We start from the raw sequence: 22,855 nt of genomic DNA, 5'->3' as shown, positions 1-22,855 counted from the left end.
GAAAAAGGGCTTTGCAGTCAGAGGCCTGGTGTGACATGACACATTGTGCCTTCCTAGTGGCTGGAAAAACACGGAGGTGCCTCAGGCCTCAGAAAGCAAACTCCTTCTGATTTCCTCCTACCAAACCTGTTTTCCCCGTCTAAGCCAGGTTACCAGAACTGGAAGTACACTCATCCCAGCCTTTCTGTCCTGAAGAGAGCCACAAAGAAACTTGAGAGTAGCTAAGTGGATCCTACTGGAGATTCCAGAAGAGTCCCTACTCCACACCACTACAAGAAATGCTGCAGAGGCTGAGGATACATAGGCAGGCTCTACTGGGTTACCACTCAGTCTATTATTAGCATTAGGTCTTACCCTCTTGTCCAATCATGTTCCTGCATGATTGTTTGAGCTTCAAGCATATTCCATAAAAACCAAAAGGGCTGCAGCACGGAGAGTTTACAGAATGCTGAGCACCCCGAGGGGGACACACCCTGTTTCTCACATCCTGCCCTGCGCATCAGCTCTATCTTTGACATGATTTATAGTAGCTCAAGAAATACAATTCCATGCGGCAAATTAATCAAGGAGAGCCACAGGACTCTTAAGCAATCCCTCCTGAAAACAAGGGGGTCAGAACTGTAACAACTGTTTGAGATGGGGGGGGGGTGATCCTATAGAACTGAGGTCTCAACCTATCTTTAAAACTGCCTGCACTCGGGTGGGGAGGTGTGTGTGTGTGTGTGTGTGTATGTGTGAGAGAGAGACAGAGACAGAGAGAGAGAGACAGACAGAGAGACAGAGAGAGAGAGACAGAGAGAGAGAGAGAGGGATGGGGACAGATGATCTGCACACATTTTGTCATTTGTGTTATGAGAATATAACAGAAGAAACAGAAACTGAATCTGAGTTTTTCTTTACATTGGATGTAGTTTTAAGCTTTATTTTTTTAAAGCTTTATTTATGTATGTGAGTACACTATAGCTGTCTTCAGACACACCAGAAGAGGGCATCAGATCTCATTACAGATGGTTGTGAGCCACCATGTGGTTGCTGGGAACTGAACTCAGAACCTCTGGAAGAGCAGTCACTGGTCTTAACCATTGAGCCATCTCTCCAGCCCAGCTTTAAGCTTTGTGATTGTAGGGAAGTAACTCAGTCACTGTCCCTCGGGTTCCTGAAGGGCATTATTTCAGAGGCTATGGCAGGACTAAGTGTGATTCCGCCTGATTGGCAAGTATGTAGGGTAACATACACTCAGCTCTCCCACCATGGTGGCCACTGAGACCAAGTGAGATGAGATGAAATACAGAGAGGCTCAACCATGGGCAGCACAGCGCAGAGACAAAGGAAGGGAGCCCACGGCAAGTGCAGGGCAGCCCAGTGCTACAGGCCATGCTTAAGCACAGCTGAGACTGGAGTTCAGGGGAGACAGCACAGCTCCCCTCTGTGCTCAAGGAGCCAGAGAGGTAGGATGAGTGTGGGGTGGAAATGTCCTGGCCATCATCATCATCAGTGTGAGACATGCATCTTTGGACACGTCTATGGGGATGTTTCCAGAGAGGTTTAAAGGAAGCAGGAAGACCCATCCTGAATTCGGGCAAAACAAGCCCTCAGGCTGGGGTCCTGGCTGAATCAAAGGGAGAAGGAAGCTGAAGAGGAGCATCCATCTCTCTGCTCCCTGACTGAGTTAGTGTAGCCAGTGCTCCATGCTGAATGAGCCTCTCTATCCCTGCTGCAGCCTCCATCCTCCACTCAAATGGACTCCAGCTTCTTGGGTCTTTGATGTGGGCTAAAGATTAGTGGATTCTCTGGGAATTACCCAGGTCCTCAGACCAGACTGGTAGCAGTGGTAGGAAGCTTCATGGACTGAGCCGGCCACTTTGGGGCTCCCCAGACACAAGCACGCCAGCCATCCTAGCAAAAGCTCTTTTATAATGTGTCCACATTCTGCTGGTGCTGCTCCTCTGAGAACTCCCCTAAGGACAGAAGATGATGTGGCATCAACCCCCTAATTAAGGGTCAGGCGGGCTTTGCAGACTTCCTACACTGCTGTGCAACAGAGAACAGCACACAGAGACAATCTAGCAAGCAGAGAACTGGGGGCTTCAGAGTTCCGGTCAGGGCAGATTTCCAGCAGACACAAGAAGGCTGTGTCCTGCTCATGGTAAGAGGGTGACCACATACAGCTGGGTGGCAAGAGCCAAGCATGGCTGCACAGAAAAATGATGGACTCAAGTTCCTCCTGTCAGAGCAGGAAGCTACACAAACTCAGAAAGAACCCAGATGGGTTGCTTAGAACTAGGGAAATCACTGGAGCCTGACCTGGATATCTATTTCAGTGCTTGAACCGAGATAAAATGCAGCCCTATGAGAGGGTGCTTGGGACATCCCAGAAATGAGCACACTTGCTACCTGACCACTGTGCTATTTCTAAACACCAACTCTACTAAGAAAACCAGTTTTTCGGAAAATGGTTGATTTCAAGGCAAACTGGGAGAAATCCAAGATGCTACCATGGCATCTTGTGTCAGAAACTAAGGAAGCCCTATGATAAAAGGAGCTGTAAAAAAGAGCTGATGATGTGGAAGATTGCTACTGTGGGAGGTGAGGACAGAGAGCTCAGATCAAAACAACAGTCAGCACTGCATCAACGGCCACGCATGTCTCACATTCAATCCTAGAACTGCACAAATGTTAAAGGACAAGGGAACTCAAAGTGTGTGAGACAAAGGTAGCTAAGGAGCCAAGGCTTTCTCACAGAGGAAGTAACCTCACAGTAGAGACAGCACCATAATCAGGTGACCAACGGTACTGCAGGCCATGGCAGGGTCAGATTCCTCATCTCTGTCTCTGACCAAAGGTACAAGGATCATGTACCAAATGAACCCAACTGAAAGGACATTTTCAACATAACTAGTTTGTAATCTGCAAATGTATCAAGATTATAGAAAAAAATCAAATTAAAAACTGAGGGTCATATTTAGACTTTAGATTTTAAAAATATACAAATGTGTGACTGACTTGTATCTTTTGGGTATAAAGGATACTGTGAGACCCATTGAAGTGTAGCTTCCATATTCATAAACCACAAGGCTGAACTGGATGTATTCTCTCAGCATCAGTAGTACACACAAAGGGGTCTTTATAGTACTAAGAGTTCACTCTAACAGTGCTTCACTGTATAGTACAATCAGAATTGGCATTCCGACCACGCTAATAAGGGAAAACTAACATGGAAACCCAGACAGCTTAATTAGCTTAATTTGAATTTTACAAGAAAATGCCTTTACAAGTTAAACAGGACCTCTAGCAACAGTATGTCTACACAGTGGAGTATCATCTAGCCATATAAACTGAATGAAAAGATGATGCTTTTGTCAAACAGAAACTATACATTTGCATACATATATCCTTCCTTTTGAGACAAGGTCTATGTACCCCTGGCTGTCCTGGAACTCACTATGTAGAGCAGGCTGGCTTCAATTTCAGAAATCCACCTGCCTTTGACTCAGAATGCTGATATTAGAGGCATGTACCTCCACACCTGGCTTATGTGTTTATTTTCATTACAGTGATTCAGTCTGTGTGCAATGGCACACATGTATGGGCTTTTGAGTGCCATGGAGTATGAATGAATGTCTCTCCTTCTACAGTGGTCTCTGGCATCAAATTTTGGTCCTGAGGCTTAGCAGCCTTCACCTACAGAGCCATCTCACCAGCCCATATATTCCTTTTTGTGTATATGTGTGCATACTTATGGTTAAAATAGTCTGTCTGTATATATGCACACGATACCTATTATGCATAAGAATTTCTGGACAAACAAAAGTGTTAGAGGTTATATTCAGAATGTCGGAAGGGTCAGGGCTCCGTCTACTCTCTCAGATCAATTTCATCAACCTTTTAAGGTCATTTTGTATCAGTAAGCCCATTCAGCCAACATATCCTACTTTCTATCATTCCTAATTAAGAAGAAACTCCTTGGAGAAATGGCTGGTTCTCCATATAGGTCACAGCAAATACAGAAAGCTGTGGGCACCTCATCATGCCAGAGAGGACAGAAGCTAATAATGAAGGGACAGGAGAGCAACAAAGGTGCTCGTATGACAAGGTTCCACAGTCAATTCTGGAACAATGGCCTCATCAGAAAGAACCACAGTGCGCACCATGCATCAGGAAGGGTCACGAAGGAACTGCAGCCAGCACAGAGACGGTCAGTTTCTCCTGTGCTGGTGACAGGCTGTTTCTTGAACTGGGTAACCATTTTGTGAATATTTGCTTCCAAATTAGTTTATTAAACTATGGACTTTTAAATGTATAGATTTTACAATCTAGAAATAAAAACGTGAGCTTTTACAGAACTGTAGTATTTTACCTGCAGGAGTATGTAGGTTCCCCTACTTTAAACACTCGGCCACAGAGATGAGAAGGCTTGTTTGCCTGCTCGAGCTTTGGAAATCCCAGTGCAGGGTCTTCACCGCAGATGTACCACTCCATTGGTCCCAACAAGATGTGCTGTGCCAGTGTGTCTTCCTTCTGAGGGAAAGGGTTGGGACCCCGGCAGTAGATTTTGGGCACACAGTGGGCTAAGTGCTGGTATACTTCTCTGGTGAGGTCAGTTGCTTGCAGCCATTTCTTTAGAAAAAGAAAACAAGGTTTTAGATAAGATCAACTGACTATTGGCTTGAGTAATTATATCCAACTTTATTTTTGTTAGGAAACTACTAATACTACTAATAATAAAAGTCATATTTTGTTTATACTGTTCTATATTAAATTTAATCTGTGCCAGCAAGATGGCTCAATGGGTAAAAGTGCCTGCAAGATGACTTGATTTCAACCCCAGGATCCCCATGAAGGTAGAAGGAGAAAACAGACTCCACTGGGTTGTCTCTTTGCCTTGATATGTGCCCCCATCACACCACCCACCCACACTACTCTCCTCACTCAGACCTCAGTTGCTACGTTCAGTTGGTGTCTAATGCTTTACTCAAGCATCATTCCAACTGTGACAGATTATTTTTTGGTCAGGGATAGATGAATAGTGGTGTGTGTATTCATGTGTGTGTGTGCATGTGTGTGCAGTCTCTCATGAGTGTTATCCCACAAGAGCCTGGCCTATGGACTATGGCTTCTTTCTCTGACCAACTTCTCTGTATAAATCCTTTCCCCTTGGCTCTCCTCACTAAATACATATTGAAAACAACAAAACAAAAACTTCCCTTTTCTGTGTCTCAGCTTTTGCTTTCAACTCTTACATACCTGGGTATTTCACAAGTACCAAGTCAAAATGCCCAAAATTTAGCTGGAAACCTTCCCACCATCATCCCAATCTGTGAAGATCCTCTTCTGCTTCACTGAGCATCCAATTGCTTTGTTTCCATCATCAGGCAGGTATCCCCAAACACTCCAAATCCACTCATCTTACCCATCATCTCCAAGTGCACTTGCTTTGCCTCCTGCAAGGTGTCTTCCCATCCATTTCCTGACTCCCTTCCCCTTTGTCAGGTTTAAAACAGTAAGTACCAGTGAATGACTGGGAATTTGTTTACATTCCCACTGTACTTGTGAACAGAAAGAAAGGAGGGGGTGGGAGGCCTCAGGCCTGCAGCGGGTCAGGTGAGTCTCCTGCCCCCCCATTTGGCCCCACCCCACGTGCTCATTGCTCTCTTAAACATCTTTGTGTCTTGTTGCCTCTACGCCAAGAAAAAGTTTATAAACGTCAATACTGAGATAAAATGACCCACTTCTACTAAAACACAGTTACCTGAACTGCTAACCCAGCCTTTACTTAGGTTATGATCAGTCTTGCTAAAACTCCTATTTGCAGGGCAGTGGTGGTGCATACTGTTAGTCCCAGAACTTGGAAAACAGATGCAGGTAGATTTCTGAGTTTGAGGCCAGCCTGGTCTACAGAGTGAGTTGCAGGACAGCCAGGACTACACAGAGAAGCCCTGTCTCAAAAAGCCAAGAAGAAAATAAAAGACTCCTAGTCAAACCAGGCATGGTGCCGTGTGCCTGTAATCCCAGAACAGCGGGAAGACCAAGAATTCAAGTGACTATGATGAAACCTAGCACCTGAGGAAGTCTGTGTAAAGAGCTGAAGAGTTGTCTCAGGGGTTAAAGCACTTGCTGCTCTTGCAGAGGACCCAGGCTCAGTTCCCAGTAGCCACGTGGTGGCTCCTAAGCCACCAGTAACTTCAGTTCCAAGAGATGTAACACCCTCTTCCAAACTTTAAGGGCACCAGACGTGCACACAGTACACAGACATACATCTGGATAAAATGCCCATACACATAAAAGATAAACAAATTAAAAAGTAAATGTAAGGCCTTCATGTAACTATTATCTACAGAAACTTCAACCCCCATATTTCCTTCTAAAAATAACATTTCAAATATTCATGAGGTAGGCTGGAGTATGGCTTTAATCCCAGCACCCAGGAGGCAAAGTCAGGTGGATCTCTTGAGAGTTTGAGGTCAATCTGGTCTACAAAGGGAGTTCCAGGAAAACCAGGGCTATTACACAGAGAAACTCTATCTCAAAAAACAAAAACAAGCAAACAAATATTTCATGAGTAGTATATATTAACTTTTTAGTCAATTTCATGTTCCAGAGAAGTTTTGCTAAAAATCTAAACACTTGGTTCATAAGGAACGGTACTGAGAGAAAGCTGTACCATGAGTTTTTACTGCTTAGGTAAAAGTACATTTTCCAAAAACTGCTTTCATGCTTACTTTATGTAAGAGGAAGAGTCTAAAGTATTTTTTAAATAATAGTATTTCTTAGGAGACAATCCCAAGATCTTAAAGATTCTCCCCCTTTAAAGAGTAGCTCTAGATCAAAATTTTGTATTTGCAGGAATAGCACATGTGAGCAAGCATGCACACATACAACTACCTTAAGTTCTATACTTACACAGCACATGTGAGCAAGCATGCACACACACAACTACCTTAAGTTCTATAGTTACACAGCACCTGTGAGCAAGCATGCACACACACACAATTACCTTAAGTTCTATAGTTACACAGCACCTGTGAGCAAGCATGCACACACACAACTACCTTAAGTTCTATAGTTACAAGGACAGTGCAGTCTTACTCACTGAGGAGTTTGTTTGTTTGATTCTTTTTTTTTTTTTTTTTTTTTTTTTGCTTTCTTGACACAGAGTCTGTCTATACAGTCCTGGTTGTCCTGGAACTCTACAGACTACAGTGTAGACTATATAGCCTTGAAGTGTAAGATGATGTCTTTATGCAGGAAGGCAGGTACAAGATAAAATGAGGCCTGTCACTGGATGAGAAGGAAGGATGGGCGGGAACAAAGTCTTAGAAAGAGGAGAAGTCGGAGCGAGGAGGAGGAGCTGGGAGCAACAAGAAGGCAGATGTGAACATTCTTCTCTGCACATAGATAGAGGTTGTTATGAATATTTTTAAGGGATGGGTTTGTACAGGATTTTGTGCTGTCTAATGGGAAAATTATATCAGATCAATTGGATCAGAGTTCATTGTGTGGTGTTTTCCTTCATGTGGTGACTTAACTGAGTTCAAGAGAAGGTGCAATGGCGGGACGCACCAAGCCCTTTACAAAATTGGGACACATGGGTTTGGTGTGGTGACAACCCACCAAGGGAACAGTGACTGGGAGCAGTGTAGTGAAGCGCCACGCTGGAACAGCTCTCGGACCACCTGGGTCAGAGAGTACTTGGGGGCCAGTGTGGAGCCACAGAGATAAATTACTGTTAGTTCCATATGGCCCTACAGTCCTGGAACTAGTGTGGGAGCCTGGGTCAGAGAGAGCTGGCGGCAGCGTAGAGCGGTAACTGGTCATCTCTTTTTTTAATATTTACCATAACATTGAACTCCCAAATATTCTCTTGCTCTGCCTCCCAAGTGCTGAGATTAAAGGCATGAGCCACCATATCTGACTCATTGGGCTTTAAATGACACCTTTACTGTCACATCCAAGGGTAAATGTCCAATTGTTTACCCATTGTTAATGTAAGCGAAGAATAAAGATTATCAAATTAGCCTATGCCCTTTTATTTATGAATGAAAAAGTAAAATGTCTGAATACAATTTTAATTGACAACACTATGAAAAGTTTTACTTAAAAGCATTTTTTCAGTGGGAGAACAAAACAAAATGATACACACACACACATACACACTCACTCACAAATAAGTTTAAGGGTTGGAGAGATAGGTCAGAGGTTAAAAGTGTGTGCTGTTCTTACATAAGAACATAGTTTGGCTCCCAGCACCCACCTGTAACTACAGCTCTAAATGACCCAACACTTTTCTGGATATTGTGGGTACCTACGCTCATGTAAGTGTACCCATTCACACACACACACCTTTTAAAATAAAACCTAGAGGGTGATAATAGGGTCTCACTATATAGCCCTAGCTAGCCTGGAACTCCTTATATAGATTAGAAACTCACAAAGATCCACCTGCCTCCACCACCTGAGTGCTGTGATTAAAGACATGTGGTACCAAGCCTTGTCGGAAGTCTTGAATAAATAGATTTTCAAAAACAGAAAGGACAGGGGCTATAGCTCAGGTGTAGAGCACTTGCCTAGAGCGAGCAAGGCCCTGCATCTAAGCCCCACCGCGGTAAGACAGAAAGCACAGGAGAATGAGAACATGAATTTTTAAAAAAAGATTACATTTAAAATGGTGAAATGGGTAGGGGGATGGGAGCACAGCCTGTAATTTCTGCAATTGGTATGTGGAGGCAGGAATATCAGAAGTTCAAGGTCAGCCTCAGCTACTTAGGAAGTGGAGGTCAGTCTGTGCCACATAAGATCCTATTTAAAAGAATGAAGAAAAAAACTAGTTTTCCTTATTTTATGTTGGATCTCTCCTAAAACCCCATGTCTACAGCACTGTAAAGTGTTTCTTTGAAGAAGTTATGTTGCATTAATAATTGTGGCTCCAACAACAGATGCAGAAAATCTGATCCTAAAGGTCACAAAAGCAGCTGTGGTGAAGAGACAGTGGCAGAGACCCCGAATGCAGTCCCCAGTCTCACGGAGTGGCTCACAACCACCTACAACTCTAGATCCAGATGCTGGATGACTTCTTTTGGCATCTTAAGGGCACCAGCGTGCATGAACATACACACAGATATATAAACACACAAACATATACAGAACTAAGAATTAAAAACAAATATTAGAGGAAAGAAAAGTTATGGCTATTATCCTTACACAAAACATATCATTAGTAAAACAAGTATCAAATTTTAAATATAATTTTATTATGTGCTATATTATTTTAGAACCTAGCTAAAAAGACTGACATATGTTCCCCTTTTCTAGAAAGTAAACTACCAGAGCTGGTAATGTAGGTCAGAACAGAACATAAGCCCTGAGTACAGAACCCAATATTGCCCAAATTAGTAAACAAATTGAAAAGTTTACTACTGCTGTGTGAAAAATTAAATAAAGCCACATAATGTATTTGAACTCTATTACACACACTGTAATCTGATTAAGCTTAGCATCACTATATAAAACAAGAAAATTTTAGGATGTTCCTCACAGTGATTGCTCACACATTTCTCAAAATTACAAAATCAACAGCTTTCTCTATCGGTTCTGCTCCCTGTAGCCGAGGGTCCACGTGAGGCGTTACTGGGATTTCTAACTGGGCTGTGCTTTTTTTTTAAGGTTTATTTATTCTTATATATGTGAGTACACTGTAGCTGTCTTCAGACACACCAGAAGAGGGCATCAGATCTCATTACAGATGGTTGTGAGCCACCATGTGGTTGCTGGGAATTGAACTCAGTACCCTTGGAAGAGCAGCCAGTGCTCTTAACAACTGAGCCATCTCTCCAGCCCCTGGGCTGTGCTTTTGTTTGTCCTTATTTCAGATACGTGGACTAGAGTAATAGGCATGTAATACCCTGTGAGTTCCCATCAAGGAAAGAAAGAAACTGCCACCTCATTCCGCCAGAGTAAACATGCTAGGACGACATTCCCCGCCTTCCTTTTATTGAAGGTTAAAGTCTTGGGATTGAGAGCATTATAAAAGTATAAACACAAAACCAAAAGAGTCCCTAGAGGTCGGGCTCCTGCATTACTGTTTCTAAGTGTTCTACAGCCTATTAAATTTGCATCTTCAAGCACATCTGCTTCCTAACAAGGCTATATGCAACATGCGAGTTAGCTAGCTAGAAAACAGCAAGCCCTACTGGTAACCAGGAGTACAAAGCTGAAGGAAAGCTACATTAATAGGTAGAAATATTCAGAGATAGGCACTAAGACAAGTGTTCATCATAATCAAGTAAGAAATGTAAAGCCAATCATGAGACAGTATTTCTCATGGCAACAATCAAAGGCAGACAAGAGCTGGCGAGGATGCAGAAAACCACGAACCCTCCTGCCCTGCTGACAGAATATAAAATGTGGCAGCCACTTTGGAAGACAGGCTGGCAGTTCCTCAAAAGAGTTATTAACATATGACCCAGCAGCTCCTCTCCTAGGGACACGGCCAAGAGAAATCAAAAAGCATGCACGAACACATCTCTACACAAATATTCACAGTAGCACAGTCCAGAGATCCAAACAGCACTAAGCACAAATATCTCTCCATTGGTGAACAGATAAGATGTGCTATATCCATCTGCATATGGAGCTATTGTTTGGCAATAAAAAGGAATTGAGTGTTGATATATCCTACAACACTGATGAACTCTGTGAAAAGAAAGGAGGTAATCACAAAATACACTGTATGATTCCACTTATATGAGGTTCAGAATAAATGAATCTATGGAGATGGAAAATAGACTAGCAGTTGTTTACAGTTTGGAGATCTGAGGAGAGATGAAAACATAAACAGGAACTTCATGAGCATCCAATTCTAGGAATGCTCCCCAATCCCTGAACCACACACTGTGCGCTGTTCTTCACTAAGACTGTTCACAATGTGAAGCTAGAAAGAAGCAACACACACAAAATGCTACACAAAATATCTCTAATGAGTGCTGGCAAGAGCCCACTGGTTAAAGGAGCTTGCCTGTCAAGCCTGGTAACCTGTGTTTAATCCCCAGAGTCCACAGAAGATGGGACTCTCCACATGATGTTCCATGATTTCCAAAGAGAGCCTGGCATGCAGGTGGATCCACATCCACCCATCCATCCATCCCTCACATACCTACTCACAGACACAAACTCAAGCTCATGACAGACATTTTTGCAGTCTCTCATTTGCTATGTGAGCACACATGCCCGAGGAGAAGGGAGCATCAGATGTCTTCCTCAATTGCTTGATGCCTTATTTTAAACAAGTCGCTCACAGAATCTGGAGTTCATCAACTCGGCCAGACTAACTTGCTAGCAAGTCCCAATCCTCCAAGTCTCCTGTTCTCCTGGTATCACAGCTATACACTGCAGTGCCTGAACAAGCCATCTACCCAGCTCCAAACTTCCTTTCTTTTCTCTTCTCCCTCCTCCCTCCCTCCCTCTCTCCCTCTCCCCCTTCTCTTGAGACAAGAATCCCCTATATAGCACAGGCTGGATTGGAACTTGCAAGTGACCCTGCTGCCTCAGCCTTCTGAGTGCTGGGATTACTGATTTGCACCATCCAACACAGCTTGGATTTCTTTTTATGCTTGGGAGAAAACAATACATGTACTTCTTAAATGATAATCACCTATGAGAACATACAAGAATAATCAACCATACTTGAATCAATTATACCAAGGTGAAGACTGACAGCAGCTGGCTTCCCTGGTCCCCTCTCAAATTACAACAGTAGAGTCAAAAAGGATGTGGTAGCAAAGTCTTTCTTTTGCCTAATACAGTGTGTCAATCAAGTGTCGAAGACTTGGTACTTACTCATAGGTCAGGTCTGGTTGTCACATGTCTGGAAATCCAGCACATAGGAGGCTAAGGCAGGAGGATTATGAGTTCAAGGCTAGCCTAGGATACACAGAAAGCCTAATGACACAAAGGCATCGGCACTTATTAAGTTAAAATGGGATTACTTGGGTCTTAGAAAATTACCAACTATAGAGGTCTAAATTCTGCAATAGTTGCATTTTTTATTAAATCTTTTCTAAAATTTACTTTTAAAATATATATGTATACACACACACACACAAACACACACACACATATATATATATATATATATATATTTTATATATATATATATATTTATATATATATATATATATAAAATAAACACACACACACATATATATATATATATATATATATTTTATATATATATATATATTTATATATATATATATATATAAAATAGCCCTGGCTGGCCTTGAACTCCATGTAAAGCAGGTTAGCTTCAAATTGACATGAGACTACCTCTGCCTCAGCAGCACTGGAATTAAAAGTATGAGCCACCACACCTGACTAAAAATTTCAGTTGTGGTCAAGGGCTGTGCTGGGGCCTAAGGCTGAAAGAACAATGTTAAGTATTTGGCATCCTAACTAAATGTACTCAGGAGACCCCTCCAGACATAATAGCATCAACCCTAATGTGTACCTGCTCCATTTGAAGAGCTTCTCTTGGCCTTCAGACTGCATTTCCTTAAGTTTAATTTCATATATCTATATAGGAACAGTGCTTAAAAGTAAAGTGAGCTCAGATGGAGATCTCAAACTCAGAGTAAGCACAAGTTAATGAAGTTCTGCTGGGGGCTGAAGAGACCACTCCTGAAGCATCACCCACACTAACATCTGTCACTCCAGCTCCAGGGGACCTGGAATACGTACATACCCCAACACAGGCATACAGAAATACACAGTTATAAACAAACAAATAAATGTCTTGTTGCATTTCCCTTATTTTCCCCCATTCCATCTGTTTGAAATTTTCAGCCCCTAAGAGCGAGCTGGGAGCAACAGCCTCTGGCACTGGCTTTATAAATGATTTCCTCAGGATCCTCAGCAAACCTGAGGATACCTCACCACCACCAGAATGTCAGAATGGGGGTAACACAGCTGGTGTCACCACCACCAACAGATGCAACAAACTCAGTGGTAGGGGAAAAAAATCCCCTTTGCCTCCAACATGAGCAGATTTGACAGTTATAATAAGAGACCAAGTCGCTTATTAATTTGCCTGTTTTCTTGTAACCAGGCTTTCATTTCTTTTTCCAGATATCTTTGATAAGTCAAAGGCAGATGGGGCTGGGGGAGGGGAGGTGGCTAAAACCCTTGGTTTGTGCGATATCACAGAGGAAAACAGACTGCACACCTCACTTTGCCTTAGATATATATATATATATATATATATATATATATTTATTTATTTATTTATTTATTTATTTATTTATAGAAATATATATATTTCTGAATGTAAACTCATCAGGCAACAATGTATTTTTTTTAAATTGTCCCCACACTCTCTCCATTACTTCTACCTAAACACAGCTAAGCTTCATCAATTCACTCCAAATGTTCGTCAGCAGCTGCACTTCCCAATGACTGACCCTAACATCTAGAGTGATGATGTGTTCAAGAGTCACTCATTTCCTGGGCTTTTTCAACTGCAGGCCTCTGAGACTAGGCTCCAATTGTCTGAGCTATTTACAGTCACTGTGGACAATCTGTTCTGATAGGTGTCCCTCGCCCTCACTGGGCAAAAGATGACACCGAGTTTGTTGAGGCTGTTGTCTTTGAAATTTTGCTACTTGTATCTGCCTGTTCGTACTCCACCTTAAGTCCTTACTATTCTGAATGGCTTAAGTTTAGGGCCTAAGGGCTCCCAATAGGTTGTGATCAACGCTATCATTAATGAGCTTGCATCTGTTAACCAAAGCTGCTTTCTCAAAGTTATATAACGTTTGTTCTCCATCCAACTTTTCCCAACTCCTAGAAAAATTATGTAGTTAAAAAAAAAATCTCCCAGCCTCCGTGCTCAGCAAGCGTGTCAAGACCTTACACACAGGCACCAACGTTGCCATCTAACGAAATAAACAAGTGCAAAACAACTTTCTAAAAAAGCACGGAGTGGGGGGAATGTCCGACTGTGCTGTTTGCAGCCTGGGTACCCACCACCCCCACCCCGCAGTCCCAGCAACAAAGTTGAAGGTGGGTGAGGGTAGAATGCTTCGGCGCAGACATTGCTCCGCTTATCCCAAGAAAAGGAATCAGAAGACACGTAGGGCGCTTATGCGACAACGTTAGGAAGCAGCTTGCTCCCTCCCATCTTCCAACAGCCAGGATATAAAGCAAAGGCCCAAGTGCTGTAGACTTAATGGAGGGTGAAGATAATTAGGGATAATGAAAGCGAGGTAGTAGAGTCGCCGGGTATAAGGAGGATCTGAGCACCGAAGACGCAGAGCAGGCTCGATGGCCTCCTGGGTCCTTTCCCCACAGGACATGGCCAGCACGGCTGTTACCCGAAGTCAGTGGCGGGCTCCCGGATTTCCAGGACTCTGTTCCTCCCCCGGGGCGCGGCCTACGCGGGCCGGACGTACCCCTCCCGGGCTCCCGCACTCACCCCTGCGATCTCCTCGGCAGAACATTCCAGCAAACTGCGGTCGATGGCCTGCACCTCGGGCTCCATCTCCGACGCCATCTTCTCTCCTCGCCCTCTCCCCGGGTGCTCTCGCCGCTGTCGCCTCTTTCCGGGCCTCAGCTTCGCGTCTGCTCCCGCAGCCGCTACAGTCACCCCTGTCCCGGGGCCGTCAGTCCCGGGCCGTTCGGGCGGCCGCGAGCCGAGCTGCGCAAAGAGCAAAGCGGGACGCGAACCTGCACCGAGGACGGCAGCCGCTTGCGCGCGCGCCCGGGCTCGGCGCCCAGAAGTCAAGTCGCCTCCTCGCCCGTGACCCGGGGAAGGACACCGAGAACCCCAGGCCTGGCACTCCAGATGGCCACTACCGCGTTCAACGCCAAGAGAGGGGCAAAAACACCCAAGCCGGGGAGCAGAGCATTCTGGGAACTGTAGTCGTCCCCTGCGCGAAGGGAGAGAAGCGAAGCCTCTAATAAGGAGCGGCGCACGAGTACCATGGGAGTTGTAGTCCCATCCCCTGGCGGAAGCCTGGGATAACAATTTAGAATCTGTGCGAGGGGCTTGACTCCAGAAGAGAGAAATACGTTTGAGCTCTCGTTTTAGTCTCTTAGTCCTATTTATTCTTGTCATTTTTCGATCTCCCCAGTACCAAGAACAAACGTTCCTGGCGCGATAGCCACTCAGCTGTCAAAAGTCTGATATCTGATAAGCCCTCAATTGTCATTGAATGAATGAATCGCGCGTTCTATTCCGGAGGTTCTAATGCCTTGTCATCCTGGCACTAGTCACCGAGGTGTATTTGGTACCGAGATTCTGAAAACTTTTAAGGCACATTTGCAAGGCATTTAGTTTATGACCATTGACATATATATATATATATTCTTTTTAAAAAAGTCTTGCTGCAACAGAAAGGAAGTCTAATGAGTCAACTTAAAGACCAACTCTCAGAGTAAAACAACCCTGGAAGCACACGCTTACTTCCGCGTCCAGCCTGCCGGCGTCCTGCGGCTGCGCGGAGGGAGAGCCAGAGCGAGAGCTGCGACTGCCATTGTTTTTGCAGTTTCTAAAAAGGTCAAGGGGAAAAAAACAACTTTAGGGTTCAATGGCAGGCCACAAAGCAGCAGAAGAAATACTGGATATTTTTCAGCTGCGTTGCCTTAAGACTATACTGACAGAAGCAGATACAAAAGATCGATTGGAGGCTTTACTTATACTGACTGTAATTTATGACATGCATTTAAATGTCTTTTAAATTATCTTTGTGGAGAAGTTTAGGCTCTCACAGATGACCAGACAACCCTAGTTGCCCTGTAGGAAGAGGCTGATATTTTGTACTGGAGTTGTTAGGGTGAGATCTTGGAGCCGGCAGCTGTAACAAATTAGGCTCAAGTGTGTTTCTTCAATACAATTAAAGAGATGAGCAATGATGAAGAGGCAGAGAAAGGAGACATATTCTGTATAGCCAAATTGGGATCAGAAACAAAAAAGTCCAGTGACCCCCCCTCCCCCCGCCCACCCCCAAGTTCACCACCTTCAGAATTCTGACAGGAGGTGTTGCAAGTGTCCTGGACAGCTCTTTGCTGACCCCCACCTGCCCTCAGAGCTTGAGAGTGAATTGGCAAGGAGTCAAGGACTCAGACTCCAGGAGCAGGTGAGAAACGCTGCAGCAATTTCCTCTGAACACCAATACAAGCTCCTTTAATACCTTCCACCCCTGCCTCACTGATCCCAAGAAAGCATCTCTTTTAACCAGCAGTTCCGGATTGGCTGGCATTGTTTGTTGCTCTCTTAGGCAGTCCTCAATTAGGTCCTCCTGCAGGAGATGCCTTTGCTGCTACAAGGTCCCCAGCGTTTATATAGAGGCGCTGTTCCTGCTACAATGAGGTTTAGGTTTAAATAAAGGGCAACCCTGGTCAAATGGGGTCCTAGTCCATCACTGATCCCTCATTGTCTTGACTCCATTCTCTCTTGCAAGATGCTCTGACAAGCTGTAGAAACTGTAAGAAATCTCTAAGAGGAAAGCTCGAGCTCTGGCTAACGCCAGATTCCCCAGCCTTTTCCAACTCATATTACTTGGAGTCCATTGTCTTAATAACCTGGTAGCCAAAGGGAGGAGTGTGTACCTTTGATGTGAACACAAAGGCATTATCTAAAGTCAGGAGTGGGACCCTGGAAGAGCGTGTGGTGGTCTAAATGAGAATGGCACTTCGAGGGCGGATATATTTAAATTCATGGTTCCCCATTGGTGAAACTGTGTGGAGGAAGTGTGTCACTAGGTTTCAGATTTCAGAAACCCTTGACATTCCCAGTGAGCTCTTACCTCTGCCTACTACTTGTGGATCAGATGTAAATCTTCAGCTACTGCTCCATAAATCAACATGCCTACCTGCTTCCAGGCTCCCCACCATAATGTAGACTCACCCTCTGAAACCATAAGCTACAACAAACCCTTTCTTCTATAAGTTGTACTGGTCATGATATTACAGCAATAAAAAAGTAATAAAGTCAGCATCCACTCTTTGGAAGTTTGCCTTGAATTCATAACCCTCAACAAAGAGGAAGAAGGTGAGCCTTAAGCCAGTCAGATATTTCAGGACCCTCCACATGCACACATGTCCCCAACCCAAAATATTACTTTCTAAATAGAAAAATAAAACCTTTTCCACACATGAAATATCTGCTCCTGGAGATGAAACTTACTATGTCCTGGCTTTGATTTCCTAACTTAAAAACAAAAACAAAAAAACTACTGGACTCATAAGGTGCCTCAGTGAATAAATGTTTGCCACACAAACTTGACAGCCAGAGACTGTAGTGAAAAGAGAGAAATAACTTTCAGTAATTGTCCTTTGACCTTCATATATAACATGGCATGAATGCACATTTGCACACATCACACGATTGTAATACATTTTTAATTAAAAAAAAAAAATGATGGCCGGGTATGATGGCTCAGTGGTTGAGAGCACTTGTTGCTCTTATGGAGGGCCCAGATTTGATTCCCAGCCCCAATATAGTGGTTCCTAACCACCCAGAGCCCCAGTCCTAGGAGATCTGGTGACGCCTAAGGCACCAGGCACACACAGTGATAGAAAGAATGTCTTGTATACTGTGTAAAAACATCCACCTGTTAATAAAAAAGCTGTTGGCTAATGAGCTGAGGCTGGAAATAGGAGGAGAGAGAGAGAGAGAGAGAAATTCTGGGGAAAAGGCATAGGAGATTTGCCCCCAAATCTGAGGAGGACAGAGACACATAAAACTAAGAAGAAGGTAGCGTCCATGTGGTATGATTAAAACAGAATTAACACTTCTAGAGATTAAAAAAAAAATCAATCAATCAATCCATCTTAATCTCATCACTTGGAAGGCAGATTCAGGTCTCTGAGTCTGAGGCCAGCCTGGTCTACAAAATGAGTTCCAAGACAGCCAGGGCTACACAGAGAAAATGTATCTAAAATAAAGAAAGTGCTCTTTGAGGCTACCAAGGTGGCACATGGGTGCATTACCTGTAATTCCAACATTTGGGGTGTTGAGGCAGGAAGATTCCCATCCTCAGTTACATAGAACATTCAAAGCCAGCCCGAGCTACTGAAAAGATAAATAAATAAATCTTGAAAAAGGAATGAAGCCAGGTTATCACGAATGCTACAAATTATTTGCACACTTATCAGGCATGTTGATTTATTCCCAGAAGAAAGCTGTGATTTACATAGAAAACAAAAGTCTTTACACAGATCAGGTCTGGGACATGTTTATGTTTTCTGTTTCATTTTTCCACCTATTATAATATTATTCAGACTTTTAAAAAGATGAAAACATATTGCCAGGCTTGGTGGTACTTACTCTGTGGACAGAGGCTGGGGGATGCCTGAATGTTTGAGGACAATCTATAAATACAGTTCCGGGAAGATTGTTTTACATTTGTTTGTTTATTTACACTATTTGTGTGTGAGTGTGTGTGTGTGTGTGTGTGTGTGTGTGTGCACGCCTGCCACAACACACATGTAAACATCAGAGGACAACCTGTGCAAGTTTGTTCTCTCCTTCCATCATGTGAGACCAGAGACTTGAACTCAGGTCATCAGGCTTGTGGGCAAGTACCTTTACCTATGGAACCCACAGACTCATTATGACCTTTTATTGAGTTTTTTTTTTTTTGTTTGTTTTGTTTTTTTTTTGCATCGACATGGGAAATGGTATGAAGTTCTCTTTTTTTGTTGAGACATTTTGTGGTTTAGGTATCAGTGTACTGTGGCTTCATAGAAAGAGTTGGGTAATGTTCCTTCTGTTTTTATTTTGTGAAATAGTTTGGGAAGTATTAGCATTAGGTCTTCTTTGAAGGTCTGATAATTCTGCACTAAAACCATCTGGCCCTTGGCTTTTTTTTTTTGGTTGGGAGATTTCTAATGACTGCTTCTATTTTCTTAGGGGTTATGGAACTGTTTAGATGGTTTATCTGGTCCTGATTTAACTTTGGTACCTAATATCTGTCTAGAAAATTATCAAATTCATCTAGATTTTCCAGTTTTGTTGAATATATACTTTTGTAGTAGGATCTGACAATTTTTTAAATTTCCTCAATTTCTGTTGTTATATCTCCCTTTTCATTCCTGATTTTTTTTATTTGGATACTGTCTCTGAGCCCTCTGGTTAGGTTGGCTAAGGGTTTGTCTCTCTTGTTAATTTTCTCAAAGAACCCGTTTCTAGTTTTGTTGATTCTTTGTATGGTTCTCTTTGCTTCTATTTGGTAGGAAGATTAGCTTAGAGTATTAGAATAGATCAATGACTCCCTAGCTTTCTTGTTGTAAGGCTAATCAGTCTCATTGATTTGTAAGCTAACTGGAGATGAAGAAAAATAGCTACTTCTAAAAATGCTTTTATACATTAGCATTAAAAATTTAAAGTTAATAAAGCACTATGTAAATCTATCTGGGGGGGGGTCTTTGTTACCCATTTTGTTTGTTTGTTAAGCATCTACTTTAAAGTACGATTGGCTCTCTTTACAGCTGCCTGTTCTGTAAGTTTGTGTGGTATAACCATAATATGCTTTATACTATAATATGCATATTATATTGTTTGATTTTTTTAAGAAACATATGCTGGAGCATTTTTAGTCTTAATTTGTACAGGTATTCCCATAATTGCCATAACTTCTAATAAATGTGTAATTACAGAACCATCCTTTACAGAACTTAAATAGTTGCCCATTGAAATCCTGACTAGGTGTTTATGGTATGGTGTACATATTTTAAATTTTCCAAACTCTGAAGAAATGAAACACATCCATGTACATTTATATATTTCAAAACTTTCTTTAATAAGAGTTTTTAACACTTTAATCTCCCTTCTTGCCTACTGCCCACCAGAGATGGAGAAAAAAATTAAATAAGGCGAGGAAAATGTGGATCTGTTTAAAAATAGTATTTTGGGGTGACTCCAGTCTTTGCTGTCAGAATATCAGCAATTCAATTCACGCGAATTAGCAGTGGTACCTCAGCCCAGTTGCAAACACTATTCATGAATCACCAACGACAGTTTAATCTAGAAGAAACCTCACACTCTGCCAATAAGCGCAAGTCTGTGGAAGTAGCAAGAAGTCACCGAAATATTACCAAAAGTTCTTTGTAGGCACATATTTTTCGGTCCTATTTTAATAAGGGTTCAACCTCTCCTCATGTCTACCACCTAGCATAGGTAAAATACAGGGCAAGTGAACATGTTTAGTAATAGTTTTTCAGGGTGATTGTTTTTGGGCAGCAGTTCAGTCCCATAGCAAACACAAAATACAATTCAGCAGCTGCAGACCAGTCCTCTCAGCAGGCAGACACCACACATGAACCAGCAGCTGTGGTTCAATCCAGAAGAAACTGCAAGTTTCATCAACTGGCTGCTGAAGTGATGAGCTGCCTCAGGAAACCTGTGAGCAGTTCTTTGGCAAGTTTCTCTCAATGGTACTGATACCACAAGTGCAGCCCAACAACATAATGTAAGGTGAACCCATGCATGAATGTCATTACCTGTTGCGGTAAATACTAAAAAGCGGATTAGCCTTTTATCCCCCGTTAGTGCCAGCACCCAGAGACACTATGGCACTGCACGGATCTCTAACTTGGTGGCTTTATTCTGCCTCAAAGAACTCAGGCATGGTTTACTCCACCATCCCTGTTGCTTCTGTCCCTGTGGATCTGAGCACCCTGATATGTTCCTTTCCTCCACCACCCAGTAAAAACATGACTCCACATCCATTAACTTATCAATCAGGGTTATATGTTAAATTCTCAGTCCACAAACCATGAACACAATAAACTCACAACCAACATACAAAGTATAAACTTCCCATCCAGAAAAGATAAATTAGACCCATAGAAACCCTTAGAAATAGTCATAATGATCTCATCAAGCTAGAGATGTGCTGAGAGAAACATATACTTTGGCTTCCATGTTGCCTCTGGAATCCTCACCTCCTACTGCCTCCTCTTCTGCTCCTCTGACCTCTTTTACTGCCTATGTCTTCATTATCCAATCATGTATCACCTTAACATCAACCCACACATCACCCATTCTGTTTACTTTAAAGAAAAAAAACCTTGGCCTTTAAATGTAAACTATTACCATCTGAAAATATTCTAAATGACTGTTTTCTCAACGTTAATTAGCTTGGGTAGGCTATAAAACTAAATTAGTCTTCAACTCTGTCAGAAATCTGAGAATGGCCAAATATCTAAAAACATAGGAAGTCTAACACGGTTTCCAGAGCAGATACAGGTTATAGAGACAAATCTCCATTAGCAGTCCCCTGTTAGCAACATGTGAGAGTAAGTCTTCAGCCTTCTGGCCCAGGATCAATTACAGACCTTGAAATGCAGAAATATTGAAGGGCTGATAATTTTGGCCCAGCAAAGATTATCAGTCTACTATTTTGCATAAGGTGTCCCTTTTTGGACAGTATTAATCCATAGATGAAGTCGGCAGTTTCTTCCCAGTGGCTGCCTAGCCACAAAGTATACCTCACCTGGAGGTAGAGATGCTCAATTTCTTCATTAAATCCACCAAAAGGGAACTGTAAGGAGCAGATATATCTCAACAAAAGATAAATATAATTAAATGCCATAATTTATGGATTTCTGACATTTTTTAAAACCATCTAACTACAAAAAGTATTTCTGAATGTTAAGCCCTGTCTACTCCTTGCCATTTTTAATTGAAATATCTCAAAAACACCCTTTTAATTAACTCAGAACCATGAGTTTGCTACCCGACCCTTAACTATTATTGTTTAATCAACTAAAAAGAGTGTATAATAGTAGTTATAGGACTGGTTCTAAGCCTTGCATTCCCAGATGTATTGTATAGGTGCAGTAACTATATGAAAGCAATAATACTGATCTCCGTTTTAAATCAATAAGAAATTATACCAATGAAAATCTTAAATCTGTATCAAATAAATTCTATACCACTGTAAAGATTATAACTTCAACTTTGTATCAATTAGAAAGATTTTTACCAATGTAAGATATGACTTTAGCTTAGTTAACAAATGAAGATTATGGCTGTATAAGTCAATCTGGCTAATTACTCCCTATTAAATTATGACCATTTCTAAATTTCTTATAAAAACAACCTTGCAGTAACCACCTTCACCTCTCAAAGTCCAGGGAATCGGGGTGACTACTCTTTATAGCTTCTCCAAACTGAATATATGGGCATTGAGAATTAAAAGTGGAGAAGGAAATGAGGAAGCTGGCCAGGCCTCAAAAAAATAAAAAGAAAAAGAAAAGCCACACTGACGAGTTTCACCATAGCTGCAATTCTGATACACACACACACACACACACACACACATATATATATATATACATACACAAAAACATTTAAGTATCAAGATATATTTTGTTTGATCCTCTTGAATTTAGTTTTTCAGGCACTCTCCCTCTACCAAATCTGATCCATATAACTCTGGAAGGTACACAGAGCCAAATCACACTTTTTAAAAACACAAAGACAAAACCTTTCTCCCCAAATAGCATGTTCCTTAGTCAGCAACTAGACTATCTTGTATTTTGTAATCTCTCCCAGAGAAATAATATAACCACAGAACTCAACATAACACCCACTTTGAAATTTAAAATAATATAAAACAAACGAATAAACTAAAAAAAACTGTATGATTTTATTCTTGAGCCTCTAATAATCTGTCATGTCAAGAAATCAACTCAAATTCCCGTGGATCTTACGCTGAGAAAATATGAGCCTCTTTTGGTAATTTTATGATAACCACAAACCCTCACTAGCTGGCATCTGATGAGTCACATGGCCTTAGGGGGGGTAATTCACAAAACAAACCATCTTACTATCAATTACAAATCAATAAGTAAGAAA

At 42.2% G+C, this 22,855-nt stretch overlaps 1 protein-coding gene across 2 annotated transcripts in view; it reads right to left on the bottom strand.

Moving 5' to 3' along the window:
* Positions 1–14,841, bottom strand: part of UBR2 (ubiquitin protein ligase E3 component n-recognin 2) — a 77,233-nt gene extending 62,392 nt beyond the window's left edge. For both annotated transcript variants that reach the window (XM_080916802.1, XM_080916801.1), the window contains exons 1-2: positions 14,465–14,841; positions 4,358–4,617 (exon numbers count right to left, since the gene is read on the bottom strand). In XM_080916802.1, the coding sequence (XP_080772928.1) occupies positions 4,358–4,617; positions 14,465–14,542 (338 nt within the window). In that variant the 5' untranslated portion in view covers positions 14,543–14,841. The remainder of the gene's footprint in view (positions 1–4,357; positions 4,618–14,464) is intronic.
* Positions 14,842–22,855: the final 8,014 nt, after the last annotated feature.

The sequence above is a fragment of the Micromys minutus genome (assembly GCF_963924665.1).
Source record: "Micromys minutus genome assembly, chromosome: 5".
Lineage (NCBI taxonomy): Eukaryota > Metazoa > Chordata > Mammalia > Rodentia > Muridae > Micromys > Micromys minutus.
The sequence above is the reverse complement of the archived record's forward strand: the minus strand, read 5'-3'. Positions and strand labels throughout refer to the sequence as shown.